At 52.7% G+C, this 18,841-nt stretch overlaps 1 protein-coding gene across 13 annotated transcripts in view; it reads right to left on the bottom strand.

Moving 5' to 3' along the window:
* Window positions 1–3,247: 3,247 nt before the first annotated feature.
* Window positions 3,248–18,841, bottom strand: part of Tnk2 (tyrosine kinase non receptor 2) — a 46,086-nt gene continuing 30,492 nt past the window's right edge. For 3 of the 13 annotated variants that reach the window (XM_042668006.1, XM_042667988.1, XM_042667946.1), the window contains exons 6-16: window positions 18,480–18,757; window positions 16,633–16,759; window positions 16,104–16,250; window positions 15,912–16,006; window positions 11,117–11,311; window positions 8,568–8,659; window positions 7,920–7,964; window positions 5,864–7,212; window positions 5,676–5,771; window positions 5,422–5,549; window positions 3,248–4,025 (exon numbers count right to left, since the gene is read on the bottom strand). In XM_042668006.1, coding sequence (XP_042523940.1) covers window positions 4,019–4,025; window positions 5,422–5,549; window positions 5,676–5,771; window positions 5,864–7,212; window positions 7,920–7,964; window positions 8,568–8,659; window positions 11,117–11,311; window positions 15,912–16,006; window positions 16,104–16,250; window positions 16,633–16,759; window positions 18,480–18,757 — 2,559 coding nt within the window. In that variant the 3' untranslated portion in view covers window positions 3,248–4,018. Of the gene's footprint in view, window positions 4,026–5,417; window positions 5,550–5,675; window positions 5,772–5,863; window positions 7,213–7,919; window positions 7,965–8,561; window positions 8,660–11,116; window positions 11,312–15,911; window positions 16,007–16,103; window positions 16,251–16,632; window positions 16,760–18,479; window positions 18,758–18,841 lie in introns of those variants that run through there. The other 10 variants (XM_042668033.1, XM_042668051.1, XM_042668016.1 and 7 more) reach the window with 9 other exon arrangements.

Raw genomic sequence — 18,841 nt, forward strand, 5'->3', positions numbered from 1 at the left:
AGAGCTGAGGGACAGCACCCAGGCCCAGAGTTCAGGTCCCATGACCGGACCCCAAAAAGAAAGAAAGACAGAATGAGCCTCAGGAAGCCCCCAGGACAACTCTAGTTTGAAGGACTACAGTGGGAACTGTCCTTCTGAAGGCCAGGACCAAACCAAGTGGCTTTAGTCATACCACCTTAGTACTGTCCAGAGTTGGGGACACTTGCTCTCTGCCACAACTGCACACTCTTCACTGTCTCCTCTAGAGGGCGCTCCCACACAGAGTGTCAGCCGAGTCCCACAGGGAGGGGTGGGAGGAGAACAGTCACTCCTTCAGCGTGGGCTGTCAGAAGGAGGATAGAAGCAGGCAGTACAGGCTCTGCAGCTGGCAGCCAGGGGACATTGACTTCCTCACTGTTTCCCACTCCCCTCTCTGGATGCAGAAACTGATGCTCCTGCAAGATTAAAAGAGCAGAACAAATCCAAGTGCTACTGGCTCACTGCCTGTAATCCTAGCTACTCAGGAAGCTGAGATCTGAGGCTCAGAGATCAAAGCCAGACTGGGCAGAAAACTTTGAGACTTATCTCCAATTAACCACCAAAAAGCTGAAAGTAGAGCTGTGGTTCAAATGATAGAGCACCAATGTTGAGCAGAAAAGCCAAAGGACAGGCCTGGAGTTTAAGCCCCTGTATGGACAAAAAGCAGAACAAAGATTGGAGACAAGGCCAGCAACAGCTCCCATCAGCCTTTCCCTTCCAATTGTTATTTTTTTCAAGAGATATCTCAGATTAAATGCTAAGTACAATGCATGTTACATAGAAATAGAAGCCAGGCGCTGGTGGCTCACGCCTGTAATCCTAGCTACTCAGGAGGCTGAGATCTGAGGATCACAGTTCAAAGCCAGTGCAAGCAGGAAAATCCATGAAACTCTTATCTCCAACAAACACTCAGAAAACCGGAAGTGGTACTGTAGCTCAAGTGGTAGAGTGCTTGCCTTGAGCTGAAGAGCTGAGAGACAGTGCCCAGGCCCAGAGTTCAAGCCCCATGACCGACAAAGAAAAAAGAAAGGAAGGAAGGAAATAGAGTTGGCAATAAGAATAATGAAACAATGAAAGAGAAATGACTACTAGTTTGTCACGTGGACTGGTGCTCTATTCAACAGTCCAACCTACAATTGAGAACTGGTATGGTTCAAGTGGTAGGGTAATTGTCTAGTAAGCACAACAAAAACAAACACACAAAAGAGTCTCATGGACTTTCCTGACCAGGCTGGCTTTGAACTGAGATCCTCAGATCTTGGCCTCTTGAGTAGCTAGGATTACAGGTATGAGCCACCAGTGCTCGGCTATCGCTGAGATTCTTATCTCCAATTAGCCACCAAAAAGCCAGAAGTAGAGCTTTGGCTCAAGTGGTAGGGTGCTAGTCTTGAACAAAAAATGCGCAAGGACAGCACCTAGGTTCTGAGTTCTAGCCCATGTTTAGACATGGCCTCCTTTAGTGCCACCCCTCCTCCCATCCTTTTTTCTGATCCTAGGTGATCCTTGTTTGTCTCTAGATGGTGGGCAAACTTATTCTGAACTTTCCCTGGGCTGAGTCTCCTTAAACACCTATGGCCTTGGGCCAGCAACAATAAATGGACTTCATTTACTCAGCAATGACTACAGAATTTCATTCTTCCGTTTCACGCTCTGAATTTTAGCGAGCATGCAATGCCACATTTTGTCAGTAGGTGGCACTGTGAACACAGAGTGCTCCTGCCCAGGGGTTCTTGATGGAATTCAGGGATAGCCTAGGTAGTTGTGCATGCTGGAGGCACGTTTGTTAGAAGGGCTACCTTACAGCACAGAGGGAAAAGCTACCATCCTGTACTACGATTATCACACAGGAGCAACTGAAGTAAGGAAGGTCAAAAATCTCAGAATAAAGATGGTGCTTAAGGCTTCATCTTTTCACTTCAGACTGGTGAAACTTGACCATAGCTCAGCAGTGGCCCTAGATTAGTTCTAAGTTCTATAATAGTTGACTTGTGACTGTGCATTGGTGGCTCACACCTGTGATCCTGGCTACTCAGGTGGTTGAGATCTGAGGATCATAGTTCAAAGCCAGCCTGGACAGGAAAGTCCTGAGACTTTTTTTTTTTTCGGTCAGTTGTGGGCCTGGACTCTGGGCCTGGGCGCTGTCCCTCAGCTCTTCAGCTTAGGGCAAGCGCTCTACCACTTGAGCCACAGCACCACTTTGGCTTTTTCTGCTTATGTGGTGCTGAGGAATCAAACCCAGGGCCTCATGCATGCAAGGCAAGCATCCTACCACTGAGCCACCTTCCCAGCCCAGTCCTGAGACTTATCTCCAGTTAGCCACCAAAAATCTAGAAGTGAAGCTTTGGCTCAAGTAGTAGAGCATTAGCCTTAAGTAAAACAAACAAACAAAACAAAAACAAAACAAAAACCAAAAAAACCAAAAACTTCAGTGACAGCACCGAGTTCAAGTTGCGCGTGTGCACGCGCGGGCGTACAACTTACCTTGTCTGCTGAGGCCCAGTCAGCAGTACCTACCATCACCCCACACACCCCTTGACCCAGGAGCCCAGTGCTGGCAGCGCATCCTGCTGACAGACTTGCCAGTGGGAAACAGCCCACAGCCATGGCTTATTGCAGCAATGGATGTAATTGCAAAGGACGGGAACAAACAAAACATCCCCTCATCAGAAAAAGTCTGGGTAAGAGAATTAGAGTAACCCAGGCATCCATATAACCCTTAAAAAAAAAAAAAAGCAAGAAGGGGGGGGGGGCCTTTCCCAGTATTACCACAGAACTCTTCAAAACACTCCAAGTTAAAAACAAAAAAACAAGGAAATGGGGATGAAGCAGCCTCTGGGGAGGGAAGTGTGCGGCTGGGGTGGGGCTCTGCGCTCAGCTCTGAGTTTTGAACCCTGTGAATACATTATTCAGAAGAGCAGAATTAGAATGCTTCCACATACTGAAGCCTTCCTTGTTATTAAGGTTTGTGGCTTGGCTCCAGCTAACTGAGCGGCTACACACTGTCCTGCGGTACATCCTGCCTCATAGAAGTCAGTGGAGCAAAACCATGGCCATGTCTACCACAGTGACTAGACCAAGCCAGGTTGGAGAAGCGGGGCTCCCAGCTTGCACTTCTGCCTGCTACCTAGAGGAGGCGTTACAAGACCTGCCCTGGACACGCAGCAGTGACTTGGGAGCTTTGGGGCCTCAAGCAGCTGACCAACAAGGCAAAGAAGCAGACAGGCAGGAGTAAGTTACATAAAATAGAAACTAACTTTATTTCTCTGGAAGAAGCAGATATCCATAGCGGGGGCAACTTTGGCGATGGGCTGGTGGGAAAACATGGAATGGCACAAAAGAAGAGTTGGGGTCGGTCTAACAGGAAGCACTGGTATCTTCCAGGGCAGCTGCCTCCTTGGTCTCCTTCCAACCCTAGGGCCCTGGGCCCTGGTCCCTGCCAGAAAACAGTCTGGCACCCACTCTCTGCTTCCCGAGCCACCTCAGGCTATTTCCAGGAGCAAGAGCAAGAACAGCCAAGCCCCCTAACATGTCCATGGCAAGGCCACAAGTCACCCCAACTGCCTGCCATACATTTCCTAAAAAGGGGCCCATCCCTGCGAAGGGCCCACTGGGTGCTGGCCCACCATTCTGTGTGACCAACACGTCCTCCTGGTCCGGATCAAGCCTGGCTCCTGGTCAGTCTGACGCCCCTGAGCGGGGCCTGGGGCGGGGGGCACTCCAGCTACAGACCAGCCACACCCGGCTCTCAGTGTGCTTCACAGGGCTCTCCCCACCAGCTGGCTGGGACACTGAGGGTGGAACCCGGTGTGCAGGGACAGCGCTGGGGAGTGAGACGGCACGGCGGGGCTCCAGCCCCCTGCCGCCATGGCCTCACTGTCTACTGGGAGCAGCAGGCAGTGGCAGGTCCTCCAGGCCCAAGTGGGAGGCGTCTCCCCACCCTTGTCACATGGACAGGCTCAAGTGATTCCTTCAGGACAGACCTTCGCTCTCCAGACACCTCTCAGCGCCTGTAAGAATAACCAAAAGGTACAGCCATCATTGTGGGCTGGTTAACTGGGCTGTGGATCATCCAGTGTGGCGGGAAGCACTGTCGTCTAGGCGCCATGCAAATGGGTTGGAAACTGGTAGTTCCAGACAATGATTTTAGAACTTACTGTGCAATGATAAGTTATCATGAAAGGTCCTTTTTCTTTCTTTTTTTTTTTTTTCTTTTTGGGTCCGGTTGTGGGGCCTGAACTCTGGGCCTGGGCGCTGTCCCTCAGCTCTTCAGCTCATGGCTAGCGCACTATCACTGAGCCACCTTCCCAGCCCAGGTCCTTTTTCTTTTATTTTCACTGAGTTAATTAAAAGAGTACAACACTATTGTGTACTACAGGGATGATGAAGCCTGTTTCTCTGGACTTATGTACAGGAGAACACATGACCTCCAAGGGCGCTGTGTGCCATCCACCTCATGATACTGGGGGTTTGAACTCAGGGTCTCATGCTTATTAAGCAGGTACTCTGCCATTTGAGCCACACTCGCACCCCATTTTTGCTTTAGTTATTTTGCCTGGGCTTGGCCTCAGGGCAAGGCCTTCCTACTTATAGCCTCATCATTAGTCAGGATCATAGGCATGTACCACCATGCCCACACAGCTTATGGACTGAGATGAGATCTCAATAACATTTTGCCTGGGCTGGCCTTGATCCTCCTGACCTCTGTCCCACACCTCCCAAGCAGCCAAGATCACAGGCACGAGCTTTGCCATTCGGCTCTATATCTTATAATACAAAGTTTCTTAGGAAAGAAGTAATGGATTTTTAAGGGGCAGATAGTACTTTTAACAGACATTTACATTTTAATTCTTACTTTCAATAGAAATAAAAAAAAATAATAACTAGCTGGGTGCTGGTGGCTCACGCCTATAATCCTAGCTACTCAGGAGGCTGTGATCTGAGGATTGCTGTTCAAAGCCAGTCTGGACAGGAAAAGTCTATAAGACGTTTCTCTCCAACAAACCACCAGGAAACCAGAAGTGGCACTGTGGCTCAAGTGGTGGAGCGCTAGCCTTGAGTTGAAGAGCTGAGGGACAGCACTCAGGCCGAGTTCAGGCCCCACAGCCAACAAGAAAAAAAAGGAAAAAAAAGAAACAAAAAAGAGAAGTGTTTAGTAAGTCCTCAGGCCTGCAGTGCTGTTCCAGGCACTGTGGAGGAGTTGGGGAAGTGGCTCTTCCCACCCGGAAGCCAATCCCCTCTTACTGGTTAGCTTATTAGAAAACCAAATGACTAAAAAGGGCTAAATGAGTTCACTTAGGAAAAAACTCTTTCCACTTGGGTCTCCCTGGCCACACACATGCTGGGCTTTCCTACTGTGGCATTGCTAGGGCCGCCCCCTCCTGGGACAGTGTGGCGTTCACTCACTTGTGGTGGGCAGGACCACAGGAACCCAGAAGGTGGCAGCCAGCTTGCTCCAGGTTCCAGTCAAACATTTCCAGCACTTTGTGGCACTCCACCCGTGGCCGTAGACCTAGCCCAAAGAGCTGCTCCACCTGAGGGGCAGAAGATGATGCCATAGGACCCAAGGGCACGGGCCAGGGCAGAAGAGTCAGAGCCAGGGAGTGGGACTGGGAACAGCAGATCAATTCTCAGGGCCCCTGAATGCCAGGAGGTGGTACCTTCAGATACTGGGCAGCCCTCTGCACGCTCCAGCCGTGGCTCTGCAGGGCCGCCTGGCACTCCTCTGTGGTCACCCCATGCACCATGGCCTGTAGCTGGGCACACCCACCCATCAGCACCGCTTGGGCCCATTCCTCTGGGTCCCTTGGGCCCCTGCCCCTCACCTCGAGGCAGGCCTGACACTCACCATCTGGACCTTGTCTGCTGGCCGTCCAGCCTCTGGCCCATCCCCAGGGCAGCCCCTCTGTGGCAGCCGAGCAGTGGCCCTCAGGGCTGGTGGTCGGGCCCCTGGGTTGCTGTTGTTGGTGGAGAAGTTGGCCTTGGGGTCTGGGGAAGCCTGGGGCATTGGCCTAACGGTGGCAGTGGGGGCAGCAGGGGCTGGGGTGTTGGGTGGAGGAAGCAACAGGGGCACAGGCAGGGCAGCTGGCTCTTCGGGGCTCTGCGCCTCACGCAGAAAACGCTGGTAGCGCTCCAGGTAGGGAGGGCGCTCAGGCAGCAGATAGTAGTGCGTGTTGCTGACCTTCTTGCCATCTCGGACAATGGGCAAGATGCAGGGACCAGCCCGGGGGCCGGGAGCCTGGCTCACCTGGGGTGCGGCGTACTTGGGGTCTGAGGCAAAGCTCTGGGTGGTAGGCATTGTTTTCCCGGGCGAGCTTGAGAGGCGAAGTGGCAGCGGGGAGCTGCCAGGCAGCACTAGGGGGCTGGGGGTCCTGGAGCCTTGAGGGGACAGGGGCTCCCGGGGCGGTACCCGGGGAGGAGAGGCGGGCCCAGGCCACCGACCTGTCTCTTCCTCACCCATGGGGGCTGGAGAGAGCTCCACACGTGGCCGCGTGGGCCGAGGGGGGATGGGCACCCGGGGGGGCACCTGCGGCTTGTCATCAGTCCCCGGGCTGGGTGAGGGGGCCAGGGAGCCAGTGGGGACCTGCAGCTGTCGCATACACTCCTGCTGTAGGGCCTGGAAAATCTCTGCGGTCTGGGCTGAGTTGGGTGGCTTGCCCCCACCCTGGGGTGGGAGGAACAGGTTGTCCTCCAGGGCAGGGGGCAGCGGTGCCTGCTCGGGCACAAAGGCGTAATTGGTCTCGCCCTGGCTGGGCCCAGCAGGGAGCCCTGCGCCCACCAGGGTGCTGTTGATGGAGCAGACCTCGAAGTCATCCTCGTCTTGAGCCACATCATCATAAGCAGGGGGCGGAGGCAGTGGGCGTGCATCCCAATCCACCACAGGTGTGGGGTGCAGAGGTCGTGGTAATGCTCGCGTGGGGCTCTGAGGTGGTGTCTTGTCCAGCAGGGAGCAGGCATCCATGGCCAGCTGTGCCAGGGAGGGCGCACAGGGCCGCGGCACAGGGACCACAGGCTCCTCGCCAAAGTCGATGAGTGTCACCTCGCTCCCGCTACTTCGACCTGCCTTCGTGCCAGATACGCGGGCAGAGGGCTTTGCTAGCCACAGCCCTCGGGGCAGACCTGGCTTCCGCAAGCCCAGCCTCTTGAAGTCACTGGACAGTGGGTCTTGGTCTTCACTCACAGGATCATAGGTAGGTTCTGTGATTAAAAAAAAAAAGGAGGCCCCAGGGAGGCAGGGTCAGGCAGAAATGGGGGACAAAGCAAAGCAGGGTATAGGAAAGAAAGTAAACAACTCCCTCTAACCCTCTACTGCCAAAGCCCCCACAGGTCAGTCTGAAGCTGCCAAAATGGTCAGTGCACAGCCGACCTCGATTATACAGAAGGCCAGAACCTACTGCCTATCCTGAGTCCTCAGTGTAAGCTAGCCAAGTCCCCACCTCCCACTCCTGCCTGTCTCTGATGCTCCTTCCATCAACACAAGACCCCAACCTTTGCTCCTGGGCCATTAGTAAGCCTTCACCTCCCCTCCATCATGGCACATCATTAGTGCAGGCATGGGAAGTAGGAGCAATCCTCAGAGAGGACTGAACTACTGACCAACTGCAGCCAAAGACTCAGCCTCTGCAGACCCAAAAGGGTGTGAGGCAGGGTCTGGCCCCAGCACATCAAGGTTCAGGTGGGCATCAGGGCCATAAAACCTGTTCCAGAAGCCCGGGCTTCTGAGGGTGTGGAGCGGGGAGGCAGGCATGCCGGGCCAGGTCAGCAGCAAAAGCTCACAGCACACACCGGCTTCCCCTCCCACCCAGTCAGCCAGTGGGGCTCTGTACCTTGCAGGAGGAGAAGAGAATATAGAGGAGAGAGAGGGCGGGAGCAGGGGCCAAGGCGTCCTGAGCAACCCCACTTACTCTGAGTGAAGATGGCAGGCTGAGGTGGGCGAGGTGGAGGCTCCCCTGCAAGAAAGGCCATGCGGACGGGGAGGAGAAGAGAGTAACAGAACAAGATAGAGGACCAGGGAGGGAGACAGAGCCAGACAGACGACAGCAGTTTGGAAAGAGGGAGAGGAAGGGAGAAGGGGAGAGAGAGAGGTGAACAGGAGTGAGCAAATGTAAAACTCAGACTGCAAATGAGAGGCAATGGGGCAGCAGGGTGGGGACAACTGTGTTCCAGAATGAGAGGCACAGGATCGCAGAGGTGGACGAGGCTGCTGGCTGAGATACAGCCTGTGGGGTGGTTTTGGCTCAGGGGAGAAGAGCAGGATTAGGGGGAAGTGAGGAAAGCCAGGATCTGAGCATGATGGTGAGTAAGGAGGGAGGAGGAAGCTGAGGTGGGCTGGGACCATGCAGGACCAACCCGAGGATGCCCTCCTCGGCGGATACAGCTGCCTCTGCTCCCACCCCAGGCCCAGCTGGAGCCAGGGACACAGCTGTCCCACCTGCTGCCCTAACCCAGCTGTCCGCAGAGCAGAAAAGTAACCTCAGGGTGGCCCAAGAAGACATTGCCCCATCCTGGGTAGCCAATGAACCAGAGACACCAAAGGGTGGGAAGACTCTTACTTTTCACTCTTCCTAGATGCTGGGAGGCTCGGGAGGCGCTCAGCTCCACGCTTAGCAGGTCAGGAGGGTCCATAGGGTTCCCCAGATACAGCCTGTGGGGACAGAGCCAAGTCAGAAGGTAGAGCAGAGCAGTGAGGAAACATCTGGCACAAGTGCTCAGCCTTTCCTGGGTGTGCGGTAGAAAGTGAAATCCTGAGTGTGTACAGGGGACAGAGCCATGCTTCTGACTCCTTGCCTCTAGATGCAATTCCTCTGCATGTCTGAACGGTAACCAGGCCATCATAATCAAGTGCAGGGAAAGGACACCTGACCCCAAGCTGAAAAGCCTAGGATTTCAGGGGGTCTCCAACTACACCACAACCACAAAGCTCATCCCTGACAACCCCACAACAGCCCAACCCATGCTAGACACCCACTTGCTAGCCCACTCTCCTCAGCCCTGCAGACTCGGCTAAGAGGCCAGGGACAGAGGCATCCAGGCTCTTGGCCTCTAGGAGGAGGCAGGAGGCACTCTGTTGAACTGCAGAAGGTGAGGATAGCTGGGACGCCTGCCCTGCTCCCCACTCACTCCAGCCCCTGTGCCAACTGTTAGTATCTGGGGCTTAGTCACTGGGGCTGATTAAAGCCCGGAAGAATGGGGCTGGGCTGGCCACAGCATGCCAGGAGTAGGGCAGAGGGCGCCAGCCTCCTGGAGGGGCCTGCATTCTCTTGCTCCAGCTTTCACGGGCCTTCACCTGGTCTGTGGGAGGCAAGGGACCCAGGCCAAACCTTCCAACAGCCTGGTGTTTTGGTGTATGGGGCACAGAAGGTAGGGATCTGGCAGGAGAGCTCCCCAGGGGGCTTCCTTAGGGCAGGTGGGGCATCTAGAAAGTGCCTGGTTCACCACATGCCCTCCAGTGACCAACCTTTTACTTAAAAGGAACTGCGAGGCCCTCCTAAGCAGAGTGAGCTCTGCTGAGGAATGTGGGGTAGAAAGGGACTGTGCCACTTGTGTATAGCCTGTTCACAAGGGCTCCCCTGGTCTGGGAAGCAAGCTCCTCCTGCTTGGGCTGCATACAGATGTGAGCCTTCGTGACTCCACATCTGTGGAGCTCACATCTGTGGAACTCTGGGACCACTGACGAAGCCTTCCTCCTGAGCTGCAAGTCATCTTCCCAGTGTGCCAGGAGTGGTGATGGCTGGAGCCCTGGTGGCTTTTCACCAAAAGAGAACGAGAGACCATCTTGGAACCTTCTGACCCATCTTTCCTACAGTGAAAAGCTATGGATCGGAGTCCCTCAGCCTCATGCTGTGGCAGAGGAAGCACAGGGAGGGAAAAGAGGATGCTGGAGGCTCAGTGAGGACAGCCCAGGACTGCCTCATTCCCAAAGTGGCCTGGCAGTGACAACCAGCTCCCAGTTTAGGATCTGCTCCCTGGCCTCTACACCTCCGCCCTATTCTGTCTCCACATCCTATTCTAGTATGGGGGCTTCTGGAACAGAAAAATGCTAAGAGAAATGAATATATGCAGAGCTAGAGGAACATGGTGAGGGCAAAAGGGAGAGAAAATGCAGCAAGTGACTTGGCTTATTCATGCCTCATACACCCACAGACCTAAGCCAGAGCAAAAGCATCACCACATTCTGCCGCTCCTCTCTGCAGAGCCTGTTTGCAGTGCTGGCTTCTGAGAATTATTAACCCAGCACAGCCTCCAGTGCTACACCAGAGTACTAAGTAAGGCAGATATTGCAGTGAAAAGAACGAACAATGTAATAGTACAGAAAAACCAATTCCATCTTGTATATGAATGAAGTGCCACACAGGAAAAGGATTTCAGAGGACAAACTGTAAGCCCCAGAGTTGGCAGACTGCAGGGAGAGGGAAGTGGCCACATGGAGAGTTGTGCACGTGTGCATGGCTGAAGGACAGGGCTGAGTAGGTATGAGCTTCAAGGTATGGCACAGTGGTGCTCTCTGCAGAGGGACCGCAAGTACCCACCCACAGGAGGGACACAAGATGTCTTCTGCCTGATGGCTTTGCACTATCAGCAAAATTGGGTTAGGAGCTGCCACAGTGAGGTCCGACTCCCACTTGGAAAAACCACGAGACCCATCTTAACCACCCCTTGCACATTAGCCTTGGGAAAGACTTGGGACCAGCCCTTCAGAAGTATTGTTTGTATCCCCTACTTAGAGCAGCACTTTTGTCCGTCATAGGGCCTGGGCACTACGCCTGAACTTTTCTGCTCAAAGCTACCACTTTACCCACTTTGAGCCACAGCTCCATTTCCAGTTTTCTGGTGATTAACTGGAAATAAGAATCTCATGGACTTTCTAGCTTCAAAGTGCAATCCTCAGATCTCAGCCTCCTGAGATGAGCCACCAGTGCTCGGTTTGAGCAGCACTTTCTAATTCAAGTGCACTGAGAAATTTAACCTACTCGGTGGACACACTGGTGAAAAATGGATTCCAGGGGGGAGACAGAGATGAGGATGAGGAGCTGCAAGAACTTGTGTGCGGTTCTGGAAGCCCTGGAAGGGTTCGGTCAGGTCAGTGCCTCTGGGTACTCACTCGTCAATCCTGTCGGGGAAGCCCCAGCAGTGGCGGGGGTCGCTGTCGCCATGTCCCGTGTGGATAAAGCTGTTCTGTAGGGGCTGGCTGATGTCTTGGGCTGACAGGCCAGCCACAGAGGTCACCACGTTGCGAGGGAAGGGCCCCACACACAGTGTCCGTGTGTTCTGCCCACGCCACCAATAGTTCTCAGCTCTATTTGACAGAGAGAACATAATGAACACCAGGTCTAGGAGAGTCCCTGGGAGTGAGACCCTTCTCAGACCAAGATCACCTTGGTCACCGTGGCAGAAAGGGAGTGTGAAGGATAAGGCCTGGGGCAGTCAGTATCCTCCAACCCCCATCAGTACCTCCATGACCTGCCACTCCCTGAACAGGGCCTGGCTGTTTGCTCACAGTCTTCTCCTAAGCTCCCCAGGTGGGTCAGGCAACTTTCTCTACAGCTTACAAATAAGGAAACACGTCCCAACAAGTGACATGTCTTGTCAGAATGATTGCAGCAGACTCGGGGTTCTAACTAGTCATTACCTCTACAGAATCAGTGCCCTTCTCTCAATACCATCTTGCCTGTCTCTTCTGCTGGCAGGCCTGGAGCTGGGCCTCTTCCGACTACCAGATTTACTCTTTTTTTTTTTTTTTGGGGGGGGGATCCGGTTGTGGGGCCTGAACTCTGGGCCTGCGCGCTGTCCCTCAGCTCTTCAGCTCAAGGCTAGCGCTCTACCACTTGAGCCACAGCACCACTTCTGGCTTTTTTCTTTTTGCTTATGTGGTGCTGAGGAATCGAACCCAGGGCCTCAGGCATGCAAGGCAAGCACTCTACCACTGAGCCACCTTCCCAGCCCCAGATTTACTCTTCAACCAGGTTCCAGGAGTAGTAAGAGATGCAGGAGGCAAAGGAAGTACCATGGACTTTAGTACTAGGCTTGGGGCCAAACCTTCCCGTTTCGGTCCACTCCTGCATGTGGACCTTCAAGTTGTGGAGGTGCCTTCCCAGTGCTCCATAGAACAGGACTGCAGAACCACAGCCATTGCTACCCTGCCATTTCCTTGGGATCAGTCGTACTCTTGCATTACAATGAGGAGTGCAGAAGGGAACTCAGAGCTCCTAGTCTGTCTGGACTGTGGGTCTTTCAGTCCTGACTCTGCCCGCAGACAAAAACCCTGTGCTGACACAGTCTAAACTATGATCTAGGCCCAGGCAACAGGCAAAGACCAGAGCAAGAAGGACAGAACTTTCTCCTGAATACTCCATATGCCCCAGGGTTCTGACAGGCTATAAGGCTTTGCCTGACAATGGGGGAGACTATTGGAGGGCTAAGGCACAAATGGTGACAGTCTCATGCTGCTGTGCATTTGTGGCACCAAGCTGCCTGCCCTCAACACCACCTCCTCTTCCTCACTTTATCTGTACCACATCCAGAACCATACAAAGAGCCTCCTCCAAAACACAGCCAGTCAGAGAGCCTGACAGGGATGGAGGAAGAGACCATGTCGGAGCCACCTGAGAAGGTGTTAAGGCCTAGCTGGGGTGGCAGACCATCCTACAGACCCACAGTCAAACCCCATGAGTAAGCAGCCTTTGGGGACACGAAGGACAGGGCAGGGTTCCCATAGTAGCCTCTTGGTAAACAGACCCAGCCCACCACCAGACATAGACACCCTGTCATTACTCCCTGCCTTCAGGGAGGGAAGGGCAGGAAAGGAAGGAAGAAGAGAGTGCAACACCCTGAGATGGGACAAGATCTATCTAAAAATAGCAGAGCTATTCCAAGAAGGAAGAGAAAAGAGCTGTCCATGAAAGCTGTGGGGCAGTAATGTCCTCCTGGCACAATGGACCCTGCTGCTGCTCTCCTTCAACACCACCGGCTGCTCAGTGGCTCCCATCACTCCTCTCAAGAGTGGCATACCCTTTCCTCTTCCCAACAATAGTTCAGTTCCTCGCACAGATGCCTCCTTGGGACTACTTCTGAGAGTAAAAGACACCTGCCCTCATAACAGGCACATCCCAGGCAGAACCCCAGCCGCTTCAGAATCATGCAGCTACTAGAGCATAGGAGTAGATCCAGACCCACTAAAACAGCAGTTTCCCCAGGTAAGACTCAAAGCAAACGTTCCAAGATGACCAATGCTCCGCCTTCCTGCCCACATGTGCTCAGTGGGGCTGAGATGCCCGCAATGCAGAGGGCCTTCCACAGGCCTGCTCCTGCTCTAGCCATGCTGTCTCCTTGCCATGAACAGACCAGAGTCTCCATGGCAAAAGCAGTGACAGCAGTCACTGGATGCAATGACAAAAGTAGACAGCCACAACAAGGAGGCCCAGGGGGAGTCAGAAGAGGGCCCAGAAATTCCAGTGTGAACTTCCTACTTTCTACTGTTCTTAGGCCTCCTGGCAAAGGCTCTGGAATAAAGAGAACAGAAAAGGCTGCCTGGGCTGAGAATTGCTCCTAAGGCTACCCTTTGTTCCTGCCCTCACTAATGTCGTCCAAGAATGACTGAATAATGATGCTACCTAAACATATGGCGAAGAACCCTCACACACACCAAGCCCCATCTCTGTGTCCAGGGGCCCCTGGCTGGAGGGACATCCCAGATACCTGATTCCTTCCTCTCTCGCTGCAACAGAGAGCAGAGGTTCCAGGGCCCAGCAAGCCCAAGAACTTGCAAATGGACTTAAAACTCTGGCTCCCAATACCACTTCTACAAAAACAACACAAAAAGGTAGCTAGCCGCACCTCCTCCAAAGAAGGCCCTTCAGGAAAGATTGTCACTTGTCTTTCTGAATGTGGACAGGACATCCTCAGCTCAGTTCATAAATACACTGCCTGGTTCTATGAGCAGCACTGAACCTACAGAATCGGTCAGAGCTGAAAACAAGTGGATGCCCAGGCTCTAGTCTAGGAAACATACCAAAGACAGCTTCAGCAAGAAGGAATCAAGAAAAGAGCACAGATAAGGAGAAAGCCAAGAGCCAGAGAAAAGAGACCCACATGGATAAACTCAGACCCAAGCAAGCAAGAATAGAGCCTGATCTCCTGGAGACATGGAGACAGACTGAGGCAAACAAACAGAGCTATCCAGGGACTGAGAAGGCAGAGGAAAGCTCTAGTACCACCGACACACAGGCCCACTCCTGAAGCCTCACCGGCTGTTGTGGCCTCCTTCCCCTTACCTCCCACCTTCTGAGCAGCTCCAGGGACAGAGGGCAGACACGGTGGAGGAGGAGCCCTGTGAGCTGAACCACTGGAGCAACAGCCAGTGGTAGAAGCAGCAGCCTGGGGCTAACGAGTGCCCATGGTGGAAGGGTGGGACAAGGCACACCCACAACTGCCTCCCAGGAAGAACTGTTCCCCTGGCACCTCCAGGACACAGAACGCTAGACACACACAGAGAGAGAGAGAGAGAGAGAGAGAGAGAGAGAGAGAGAGAGAGAGAGAGAGAAGCTCCCACCCCAAAGGAACACAGGCTCCCTTGAAAGCAGGAGATGGGGGCTGGTAAAGACCTAAGGCTATAAGAGCCATAAGAGAGCTGGTTAGGTCTGAGGCAATCTGGCCCAGAGGCAGGAATGGCTACAGATCCAGACTTCTAGCATAAGGATCTGCTGGGTATCTCTGGAGGAGAGGCCTCCCTTAACCTGCCTCTGTCCAGACTTCCCCCGAGCTTTGCACCATGTCTCCAGCCCCGTTCCTAGCCTTTCCACTCCAAACTCACACAGGCTGTTCATTGTTGTCTCTAACTCCCTCCCTCTACCACCACCAAATTCCCAAGCACACCCACCCTCTGCAACCTGCTAGAATGCTATTCCTGTCCCTTGTCATTTGGGCCCAATGTGAGGAAGCCCTTGTCTGAGACACACAGGCAAGCGCCACAGTAGTTGCTGTTGAGTTCTACACATGCAGCTTCCAAGGCCCACTCCACCAATGACTCAGAGGCTAGCCCCACTCACTAGCACCCAGGGGGCACAAGATATAACTGAATATCCTCACAGGTATCACAGCCTGGTTCTGAGTCAGAGGAGGGGAGTACAGGGAATTCCCTCTGCCTCACTTTTCTTCCTGGTCGTAACACTCACCCCTTGCCCCAAAGGCATCCCCAGCTGTCCTGCCCCAACCAGTTCCTCCACTACCCTGGGCACTAGAGATAGGAAGTAGAGCCAGCAGAGGGCAGGGCTTAAGGTAGGAACTATGACTGCATTGCGGGAACCTGACTTGGGAGGTGCTGTTTTATGCTAAGACATGCATTTCTAAGCAAGTCAGAGAGAGAGAAGTCCTTACTAGGAGGGACTGAGAAGCAAGGATGAAAGTGGGAAGCTCAAGACTGGGAAGCCCTAGAAAGAAGATGTGAGGCTCAGCAGGAAAGATGGAACTCTGACAAAAAGATGGACCTGAGTGGGCTGTTTTGGGGTTCTCAAAGGTATCCAACAAGTAGTCAAGAGTTCATATACTGGATATTTGGGGGACAGAGAGGATGAGAAGAGGAATGCTCAGGAATTCTAGTGTTTCTGCAGCTCCAGAGCTAGGCTGGGCTTCTACCTACTCTTCACAATGGCAGCCTGGCCCTATCCACACAGGCAAGGCTGAAGCCCAGTAGGAGAAGGTAATAGGTATGTTAGGCAGGGAAAATCCCATCTGGACAGCAGTGGGTCTTGACTCCAGGCTCTCAGGAGCCTGACCAAGGCCTGTCACTCCTCACTCTGATGACACTGGTCCTTCCCATGGCAGCTTGTGGGCTGCTGTGAGAATCTTACAGGTAGAAGAGATCTCTGTTTCAGGGACCCCAGTACAGAGCAGGGCCCTACCTTCCCTCAATGACAGTGATGACATCATTCATCTGGATGTGCAGCTTGTCTGGTTCCTCAAAGTCCTGAAGGGCACGCATGTCGGTGGGCTGGGCCTGAGGGCAAAGACAGGTCACTGACCTTCCAGGACTAAGCCTCAGGCGGCCCCTTGCTTAGACCTTACCAGCTCCTGGGGGTAGACATGCCTCTCACCTCCAGCAAGAAATCCCGAAGGGCCACAAATGTGGGTCTGTCCTCTGGCTTGTGAGCCCAGCACTGGACCATGACATTGTAGATATCCTGAGGGCAGTCTTCGGGCCGAGGCAGGCGCTCCCCCTCCTTATCAATCTTATGCAGAATCTGCCGTGGAGAGGTGCAGTTACAGTTCAGCTCTTACCTTCTCTCTGGCCATCTTACAACTGGGCAGCTGGCTGCATGCTTGTCCTCCAAAGAAAAGATCTTCTCTTGGGGAGGGTCTCACTCTTAGCTCTTTAGACTCTTATTTGTCACATGTGGGGCCTCAGAACAGGTAGATAACAAGTGGAAAGGGCACCAAGAGTCAGGACCCCTGACTCACCAGGGTAACCTATCTTTACTCAGCTTTCCACAGGTCATGAAGACATTGGGAATATGGGAGATGGGAATCCACCAAATGAAAGTAAGCTCACACAAGGCCAGCTTGGGAACCAGGGATGGAATTACCCCTACCCACCAACAGGCAGTACATCCCCAGCCTGCTCACCTGACTACCATTGAGGCCAATCCAGGGCTCCTGGCCATAGGTGAACATCTCCCACAATGTGACTCCAAACATCCAGGTATCGCTGGCATGGGAAAAAGTCCGTGTCTTCAGGCTTTCAGGGGCACACCTAACAGAAGCAAGAGTCAGAGAAGGCCTCTCAAGGACTTCCCACCTGCTTTAGCCCCCAGTGGATATAAACTAATCATTCAACAAGCATTTACTGTTGCCCTGTTTGCCAGGCATTATTGAGGGCCATGGTGAGGAGCAAAAGGGGCAAGACTTCTTGACTACATGGTGTACAGCCTTGCAGAATATCATCTACACTCAGGTCCCTTATGCAGCCGGGATGGGAAGAGAAAGGAGGAGTTTCTCAGCCAAAGAGCAGGAAGAGGAAGATCAGAAGGCTTCAGGACAGAAGAGATAGACTGTTCTCTATCTAGTATAAGGATGACAATTCCAGATTTGGGGAAGATCTCAGGATTTGGGTCATTTCAGCAGGAAGGTGTGGGTGGGAATTTCAGACAGGGCCTGAGGAAGAACCAAAATACAAGGAAATGGTCTCACTAGTTTTCCCCCAAATCCACCCATACTTGCTGTGGTTTTTCCATCTGAGTGAACGAAGAAATGTTACTACAGTAATGCTAGAAAGGTCTCCCCAAAGGTGGATTGAATGCAGAGTGAGGAGTGAGCATCCTGAATCCAATCAAAGGATCTATCATGCCACTCAAAAGGGACTGGCTCAGGCCAGTCACTCAAGATCCCTAAGCCACATTCTCCACATCTTTGAAATGGGAACAATAACCTGTGCACTCCATAGGGTTGTTTTAATAGGCTATAATAAAAAGAAAAGTGCTGGGGCTGGGAAGGTGGCTCAGTGGTAGAGCGCTTGCCTTGCATGCCTGAGGCCCTGGGTTCGATTCCTCAGCACCACATAAACAAAAAGAAAAAAGCCGGAAGTGGCACTGTGGCTCAAGTGGTAGAGTGCTAGCCTTGAGCTGAAGAGCTGAGGGACAGTACCCAGGCCCAGAGTTCAGGCCCCACAACCGGACCCCAAAAAAAAAAAAAAAAAAAAAAAAGAAAAGTGCTCTATACATTACCTTTATAGTGACAAAAAAATCTCAAAAAGAAAAGTGACCTTGTCACTAACCACCCAAACCAGGATGGTTGAATACAAAATATACACTATTAACTACTCTAGGACAACAGGTATGTATAATCAGGCCATATGGTCACTCAGGACATAGTTACCAGTTAGGGTGCACATACATCATAGATAAAGATGTATCTGACACGGGTGGCCACAATAATCTCAGTACAGAATATACTCATACAGGGGCCAGTATGTGGGCCTTGCCTGTCACTAACTTTACCTAGAAAACACTGACCGATCAGTCTTGCCTTGCTACCCTTCTGATATTTTAGAAACTTAGTATTGAGTCCTCCGGAAAGATTTTTCCTCCCTAAGTAAAGATTTTCTTTTCTTTTTCGTTATTAGATTTATTCATTTTTATTAAGTAGTTGAACAAAGGGGTTTCAATTCCAGAAACCAAGTTCTGAGCAGAATGTCCAGGAAGACGTGAAGCCTCACTGAGGAGGGGACTTCCTTTGGAGTCTCTATTTATGCATGTGTCTTCTAGTAACCTCCTTTGAGATTTCCTAGATGGATAAGGGGACAAATCAACGTACAAGAAAGGTATCCCAGGCCCAAAACAGGTAAGGACAGGCCCAGGCAGAGGTAAGAGCTGTAGAGTACAGAAGACACCAGAAACGTGGAGCCTAGGTCTACAAGAACCAGATGGGCCTATAACATCCATAGACTCTATGGACCTGCAATAGCTGCCTCTCACCAGGCAAATGGCACCTTGCGATGTTCCTGCATGACATAGTGATCATCATTCTGGGGCAGAGCTCGCATCAGGCCGAAGTCTCCAATCTTGACCAAGTCACGTGTAGCCAACAGCAGGTTTCGAGCAGCCAAGTCACGGTGAATAAAGCGCTTAGACTCCAGGTAGCCCATGCCTTCAGCCACCTGCACAGCGTAACGGCTCAGAGTCCCAAGGAGGAAGTGACCCTGGTGCTTACGTAGCCGGTCCAACAAGGATCCCAGAGGTGCCAGCTCTGTCACCTGAGACCATAGAGAAGGCAGGAGTTGACATGAGTCCTACCACTCTGAGCCCCTTATAAAGGGTTCCTGTCCCTTCCTGACAGT

This window comes from Dipodomys spectabilis, unplaced genomic scaffold (assembly GCF_019054845.1).
Source record: "Dipodomys spectabilis isolate Male_0828 unplaced genomic scaffold, ASM1905484v1 ptg000017l, whole genome shotgun sequence".
Lineage (NCBI taxonomy): Eukaryota > Metazoa > Chordata > Mammalia > Rodentia > Heteromyidae > Dipodomys > Dipodomys spectabilis.